The sequence below is a fragment of the Mus pahari genome, chromosome 5, assembly GCF_900095145.1.
Source record: "Mus pahari chromosome 5, PAHARI_EIJ_v1.1, whole genome shotgun sequence".
NCBI classification, from domain to species: Eukaryota; Metazoa; Chordata; class Mammalia; order Rodentia; family Muridae; genus Mus; species Mus pahari.
Window position 1 is genome coordinate 107,861,451 of NC_034594.1, and position 8,087 is coordinate 107,869,537.

The 8,087-nt window shown below is 42.8% G+C and overlaps 1 protein-coding gene across 1 annotated transcript; it reads right to left on the minus strand.

Annotated features, from left to right (window-relative positions):
• Positions 1-1,228: 1,228 nt before the first annotated feature.
• Snrpe (small nuclear ribonucleoprotein polypeptide E) lies at positions 1,229-7,742 on the minus strand. The gene is made up of 5 exons (XM_021198876.1): positions 7,627-7,742; positions 7,210-7,236; positions 6,405-6,467; positions 4,111-4,189; positions 1,229-1,434 (listed from the first exon to the last, which is right to left on the minus strand). The coding sequence occupies exons 1-5, from the start codon at positions 7,678-7,680 to the stop codon at positions 1,379-1,381; spliced, it is 279 nt and encodes a 92-aa protein (XP_021054535.1). The 5' UTR covers positions 7,681-7,742; the 3' UTR covers positions 1,229-1,378.
• Positions 7,743-8,087: the final 345 nt, after the last annotated feature.

The window sequence follows — 8,087 nt, forward strand, 5'->3', positions numbered from 1 at the left end:
TGTTTCTGTTCTTTTTTGAGGGGTGGGAGCACATGTTTCTTCATGACTGACATTGTCTTCCTCACATAACTCCCATCTTACATTTTGGGGAAGTCTATCACTAAGCCCACAGTTTGCAGATGTTGTTCCCAGGTTCCATGTCTACCTTCTAAGGACTGATATTACAGGCAGACGGCAACAAGGCACCCAACTGTCATTAGGTTCTGGGGTCCTAACTTCAGTCCTCATGCCTGAAAATGTTTATCCACTGAGACACTCCGCAGACCAAACAAATTAGCATTATCATTTGGGAAGGAACCTAAACCTTTACAGGTGAGAACAAACAAGTAAGACTTTTCAGTATGCTACTTTACCTAACAACTAATTTACCAGGTGTTTGTGGTCTTTCCCAAACTGCCAATTCCCAAGAGCTTCCTATTAGTTTTTTACATTTATCTGCCGTGTACTTTAAAGGTAGCTCACTCCAACCTCCCTCCTCCGCTCCTCTTGCTATCTAGCCTGGACAGAGCTTGTCCTTCACTCCATCCTCTTCAATCTCCTGCTAGGTTACAGGCAGGACACCATACCTGCATTCCACACTCTGATCTGAATGATAAAATTCTCAAGTCTTCAGTGACTTCTCAGGAATTGCTAAGCAAATAGAACTATAAACACGGGGGCTGGAGAGATGGCTCAGCGGGTAAGAGCACTGACTGCCCTTCCAAAGGTCCCGAGTTCAAATCCCAGCAACCACATGGTGGGCTCACAACCACCCATAATGAGACCTGATGCCCTCTTCTGGCGCGTCTGAAGACAGCTACAGTGTACTTATGTATAATAATAAATAAAATCTTAAAAAAAAAAAAAAAAAAAAAGAAAAGAAAAAAAGAACTACAAACATGTCTGCACTTGGAAATGCTGGTATTGCAGTCCCCAGAAGTCAGTAGTAGGTTTTTGTTTTTGTAACACTGGGGATCAAACAGGGCCTCATGTGTGACAGACAAGCACTTAGAACTGATGAGTACATCACTAGTAAAAAAACAAAACTTGTTTATTTTCAATACCCCACCCCCAGCCAGCCTCTTCCACCAACCTCAGCAGCTTACCTGTGCAGGCAGAATTCTTACTCTGCCTCAAGAATGTACAGATCTTGCTCTGAGAAAAGCCAATGTCAAGGGGAACCTAAGCCCTCAGAAACCTTACATACCGACACCAGGTAAAAGCAGTTTGCCACCAGAATCAAACAATGTAAAATTTTAACAAAAACTTCCTACAGCATTTATTGTCACCTAAAGATAATGTGCAAGTAAAATAAGTTGAGTAAATGTAGCTTTCAGCAGACATCTCTAAACACACTCAAGTGGCCTTCTCGACTTCCCCCGGGCTTCACCATTCACTGCTAGTTGGAAACACTTTGGAGCAGAGTAATATTATCTCCTTTTAGCATGATCCGACCTGTAACAACAAAAAAAGTGTTACAAAAGCTGTTAATAATCACAGAGAGACATATACTTATCTTTTAGCCTCAGAGTTTGGCTTTGAATAGTACTGAGATATTTCTCTCTCTCATAAAGCTATGTGAACATTTTCCAGTGTTCATACTGAAGGCTTCCACCAGGTGGGGCTTTCAGTAACAACAGAACGAAAACAGCGCTGTTTTAATGAAACAGTTCCTATAGTCTAGGCCAAGTGAAAAGGCCCAATACATTATCTCCCAATAGTAAGTTCATGAGGGTTTAGAAATGAGGTGTCTGTAAAGTGTACATTTCAATTCCATCTGCAGACTGAGTTCTTGCTGGGTGACAGTGCAGACCTGCAGCCCCAGTACTGGAAGGCTAAGGTAAGCTTGGACAGCCTGCGTTATAGAGGTATAACACCTCAAAAGCAAATACAAACACAGTCATTTCTTAGAATCTACTTTCCACCCATCTAGCTTTGGTCATTAGGGTTTGGGAAAGATATCTGAACTCCATCTTAATAAACGCACATGAGCATTGGCTATTCTACAAAAGATAAAATAACCTCAGTAAAATATCTCTTAATGAGGCCACGGATCCTCTTGTTTCCTGGGCTTTTTGAGTTTATGTGTAGCACTATGGTAGTTATTGGAACCAGAGAGGACATGACTCATGCACTCAGGGAGCATGCAGTCTAATAAAGAGGCAACGATAAAATAAATGAGTCACTACAAAGTCAGCATACCACATCTTGTGTTCTCCCATCCCAGAAAAACTAAATTAAATTTGGGTTTCTTAGAGAAAGTTTGATCAGTGAACAATACACGTAGCAATATTTGATGGAGTCAAGTGTAATAATGATGGCTTGATAGCTGTGTAACACTGTCATTCAGAAAATGAAGCAAGGATCTCAGAGTTAAGGCCAGCCTAGGCTAAACAGGAACACCCTACCTCAAACAGAAAGTGAGGCGAATACGCAGGCTTAAGGAACTGAAAGAAGAGCTGGGCAATGGGGCACACAGCTTTAATCCCAGCACTCCATGAGGCAGTTAGAGCTCTGTGAGTTCGAGGCCAGACTGGTCTACAGAGAGTTCCAGGACAGCCAAGACTACTGAGAAACCATGTCTCAAAACCTCCCAAAAAACAAACAAAAATCCAAACCAAAACCCTCCAAAACAAAAAACAAACTGAAAGGAGACAAGCATGGGAACTGCTCAGAAAATGGGACAGTGTGACCCAAGATGAACGAACATCAGGCCAGATAAGAAGGTTCTTGCCAAAACATCACACTGTCCCCTCATAGGAAAAACAGACAATGGAAAATTTCAAGCAAAAGCTGGTAAGGTCAGACCCAGTGTTTCAAAAAGATGGCTACATCTGGAGAGCAACTTCAAAGCGATGAGGGAGCTACAAAAGTTAGTAACTTAGTGGAAACTACTGTTCAGTTAGGACCTGAACACCAAACCCACTCTAAACAGTGTAAGCAGGACGTGAAGTTGGCTTCTGACAAGCTGTCTTAGAAACATTTTATGTGGCGAGTTAACAGGTTCAGAAGAGGTTTTGGCTACACACGTAACTAAAGAAGTCAATGCAGAGATTCGCATCTGGAGCTGTGAGCTCACTAGGTGCCTAGAAGAGAGCTTCCCCAGTGCTGCAACTTTAGTAATAGTTCCTCAGGTTGTGTGGACCTGACAAAACTGTTTTCATTGTTACTTTATAACTGTAAATTTGCCACTATTATGAATCATACAGTAAATATCTGTGTTTTCTGATGGTCTTAGGAGACCACTGTGAAACAATTGTTCAACCTTCAAAGGGGTCATAACCTATAGGATAATTGCTGGCCTAGGGAAAGACCGTGAAGGGCAAGCTGGAACCCAAACTCAAATATTTAACAGCTGGGTAAAAAAGGATGAATATAAAGAAGCCCGAAAAGAAACAACCAGAGTTGAATAATAAAAACTGACGTACTATGTCACAAACCCAAGATATCAAAGTATTGTAAGAAAGTATTCAACTGTGTCAAATTCTATTTAATGTTAAATGTAAGTGAACACAAAAAAACGACATCAGATTTAACATCCTTGGCAAGGCATGGTTGCAAATGCCTATGATCCCAGCACTTGGGAGGGGGAGGCAGGAAGGCCAGGAGTTCAATTTGTCATTCTCAGCTCTTAACTGCCGAGCCATCTCACCAGCAAACTATATATATATATATATATATATATATATATACACACATACATATAAATATATTATATATATATTTAATATATATTTAAATATTTAATATATATATATATATATATAGGGGCTGGTGAGATGGCTCAGCNGGTAAGAGCACCCGACTGCTCTTCTGAAGGTCCAGAGTTCAAATCCCAGCAACCACATGGTGGCTCACAACCATCCGTAACGAGATCTGGCGCCCTCTTCTGGAGTGTCTGAAGACAGCTACAGTGTACTTACATATAATAAATAAATAAAATCTTTTAAATATATATATATATATATAAATATATATATATATATATATATATATATATATATATATATATATATATATATATATATATATATATAAATGTAAACTACATTTAAACATGAATTCAGCTACAGGCCATTCAAGTCTGCCAGTGAAATGAACAGAAATCTGTAAAGCCAACTATCTCCTTACCCAGTTGTTTTCTTGACTTTGTTTTAGAATGAATCTCTTCTGCATCATCTAATACGAGGTTCATGTATTCATCAAAACCCTGGAAAGGCAATTGACAATCATTTTCAAGTAAATCACATCCGACCATTCTAAAAGAATAGATTCAGAAATACCAACTAATTTTAGAATTTTATGCTATCACTGATTTTTCAACACAAACACCTTAAGCCTCTACTTACTTATTAACTAATTTGTATTCTTTTAAAGTTTTTAATTTTGTTTTTGTTACATGTATGTATTTATTTTTGGATCAATGTGTGGATCAATGTGTGCACATTAGTATAGGTACTTAAGGGGGGCAGAGACACTGGATCCAGCTGCCAGAGTACAGGTAGTTGTGATCCATCAAAGGTACATACTTTGAACTGAACTTGGTCCTCTGCAAGAATAGTAAATACTTTTATCTGTTGAGCCCCTTACTTCTAAGACAGTGTCTTATGTGGCCTATGTTTGCCCCAAACTTCCCACACAGCCAAGGAAAGCCTCAAACTCACAAATCTCCTATCCTCTCTATTCCAAGTGTTGAGATTACAGGTTTGTGCCACCATGCCTGGCCATATGTGACATGCCCAATTCTTGGAGCATTTTCAATCTTTTTGGGGGTCAGAGATGGTGTTGAGGATTAACCCACGGACTTCTACATATTAGGCAAGAGGTTTACTACTGAGCTGCATCCCCAGCCTACCGCTTTTTAAATAGCAAAGAAAGCCTGAATGAGATCCAAAGTACTTCAGTCCCTTAGAGGTAAATGTTTGCCAGGAAAGCCTGCTGGACACTCTACCCAATATGGTGTGCATACATGGATTGCCTTCTGTCACTACACTCCCATGTTCCTCACAAACACGACTCCCACTAACTACTATGCTTGCTTACCAACTGCCAAGAGATTGATAGACACTCTTGATATCTACAAAAAATAACAAAATATTGTGCAGCTTTGGGAAAAGGGGTGGGTACTAGGGAGACACTTCAATTGTACATGCAGTCATGAGTTTGGATCCCTACCACTCAAACAATGCAGGGCACAGTGGCCTGCAGCCGCACCTAGTGCTGACCAACTAATCTTGTTAAATCCCTGAGTTCCAGGCTCAGAAAGGAGAGAGCAATAAAAGATACCTCTAGCACATACATCCACACACATGAATCATAAGTACAAAGCAACCCCACTCCCTTGATGCAAAAAAGAAAAAAAAAGAGGGGGGCTGAACATGGGTACTACATGTCTATAAATCTCATTCAAGGCCTTACTGGGCTACATAGCTATTTCTTGCCTCAAAAATAACAATGCCAGAACTGGACAGTTCAGTAGTTAAGAGGACTGGCGACTCTTCCAGAGGACCCAAATTCAATTCCCAGCACCCACACAGCATCTCACAACTGTTGATAACTCCAGTCCCAGGGGATCTGGTGCCCTCACACAAATAACAGCAGGGAGAACACCAACGCACATAAAGATAAACAAATCTTTAAAGAAAAAAAATGTTTTTTCAATTTCATGGCTATATCAATCTTAACATTGAAGAGGCTCAGACAAGAGGATTTCCATGTGTAAGTTTCTGCCAAAAAAAAAAAAAAAAGAAAAGAAAAGAAAAGAAAACAAAAGAAAAGAAAAACAAAACAAAACAAAAAAAACCCAAAAAGACTCTGCCTCAAAGAAAAAACATGAGACTGGAGAGATGGTGTGGTTAAGAATCCTTCCTTGTTGCTCTTGTAAAGGACCCAGGTTTGGTTCCCAGCACCCACATGGAAGCTCACAATCACCCATCTTCAGGTGAGCCAACAACTTCTGGCCTGTTTGGGCACTAAACACACACAGGCAAAACTCTCAGACAAATAAATCTAAATTAACACAAACTTCTCGAAGGTAGCTGTGTGGTAGAGCAGGCACTTTGACCCCTTGCACCGCCACAGTAAATGCCTAACAAACCACAAGTCTCACCCACACCAGCTCTACTCCCACATTATCTAATCCAGAATGCAAGTCCTCTATCACTCCCCGTCCATCTCCCTCTCTTTTTGTTTTTGTTTCCACTCCTCACAAACGAAGCTCTTCTTAAAAGTTTAACTCTCTCTTCCCCTTAAGAAAAGTATTATCTAACCCTATTAACCAGAGCAAGGAGAAGAGGCTAAAGAACTCCAGCTCTGAAGAGCTTTCTTTAGGTTGGGTCCTCTACTCCTTGTATATTGTTCTTACTGGCCATCTTCTGAGATGTCTCTTTAATAACAACCTGAGGAAAAATAGCCTGAGTACTCACAATAATACAACCTTCTATCCGCATATTCACTTGTTCATACAGCCACACCTGAATTCGAGATCTCTAAAAAAAAAAAAAAAATAATGACTTTAGAAATGTAAACAGATCCCACCCCATTACTTTGATTCCACAATAAACGACTTATCTTACAAATTCCAATAAATATAAGCCAAACACTAGAAATAGTCTTCATCTAAGAGCTAGCAACTCTGGTTAACCTGCTGAGAAACATTTAGTAAGTGCTCGGGCAGGCCTGTCCAAACTAATTTTCCTACTCTAAAATTTTATTTTTGCTTCTAGCACGAATACACTTACAGTTAAAACTGTTCACAGCATAGCACAAAGCGAATCTGGCGATTAAAAATTACAATGGCTTAAAGCTATTTTTCATCTGTGTTGTAACACTCTAAAATCTCCTCAAAAAAGAGCACTTGCCACTACCTTCTCTATATAACGCTCCGCCCTTTGGCGTCTTTTCTCCATTCTAAGTCCAACTAAGGAAAGAAGCAATATGCAGCTGTCACTGCTAAATCCGATGACAAATCGTTCTTACAATATAATTTTTAACAGTAAATAATTACATTGTTCCTACAGAATAATGGTAACTGTGTGCATGCTTAAGTCAGGCACGGACACACACTATTTTATTATTAGCGCTTTTCCTGTGACCTTATCCTCAACTCCGGTTTCCCCCCCCCCGACACCCTCCATTTTTTAGTCTTAGCACTAGAAACAGAGAATTTGTTACAAAGGAGTCACACAGGCCCAACTTTCATTTCAGTAAGTAAACAAGTAACTTACGTACATTTTGCAAGTATCTGAAGATAAGGTTCTGCAGCACGGCGATCAAGGAAAAGAAACACCCGAACAGCGGCGCCTCCGCTCCCACGCGCGCCCCACCGCCCGGCCGGGCTACACCGGCCATCACGAGCGGCCGCCGGGAGCACGCGCTCCCTCCCCACCGCCCTCGTTCCTCCAACCTTCCCGATGGCCCACATCCTCCTCTCCTCCTCGGTCGCCCCGGCTTTCACCGCGGACCGCCAGCCCGGCCCGGGGCCCCCGGAGCCCGCCTCCCGCCGCCCTTCAACTCCGCGCGCTTTCCGGCCTCCGCGGTCGCCCCGGGGCCTCACGGGAAGCGGCCCGCAGCGGGCTGCCCGGCTTCCCGCCCAGGCTCACGGCGCCTCCGGCCCCCAGAGCCCCGAGTTCACGCCGCGTAGGATACGATGGGCTGCACCATCACCTTCTGCACCTTCTGGCCCTGGCCGCGGTACGCCATGGTGGAAGTCACAAAGACCACACGAGTAGGCAGGCCGCCTCGGAAAGCGACTTCCGGAAGCAAGACCCGGAAACGGAAGTGACTGTGCTCGTCGGCGACGCGGGCCGATCCTGGGGGAAACGCCTCTCTAGCCGAGGAGCCGCTTCCTCTCTATGCTGATAGCCTCCGCGGGCCGCCTTCCGAGGCAACCGCTCTTTGAAGCCGAGGTCGGCCCTACAGCGCCACCTCGAGGTAGGCTGAGAGGCTTGCCTCTGCCTGGGTGCTCATCTGAGAGCTGCTCTGGAATTTAGGTCTGGTGGCTGTCCATGCGGGCTGCATCTTGTCCAGAACCATCTGCAGACTTCCCTTATTTGTTTTGGGTCCCAGAGCGTCTAAATGGTCATGCCCGAAGCAGTGGTGGAGTTGTG

What these genes read in the sequence shown, in the direction of transcription:
- Snrpe (XM_021198876.1), bottom strand. Translation starts at nt 7,680, where the DNA reads ATGGCGTACCGCGGCCAGGGCCAGAAGGTGCAGAAGGTGATGGTGCAG. An exon ending in AGGTGATGGTGCAGCCCATC is followed by an intron (nt 7,237 to 7,626) that starts GTATCCTACGCG and finishes GCCGTGCTGCAG; the next exon opens with AACCTTATCTTCAGATACTT. An exon ending in AAAGTCAAGAAAACAACTGG is followed by an intron (nt 1,435 to 4,110) that starts GTAAGGAGATAG and finishes TTGTTGTTACAG; the next exon opens with GTCGGATCATGCTAAAAGGA.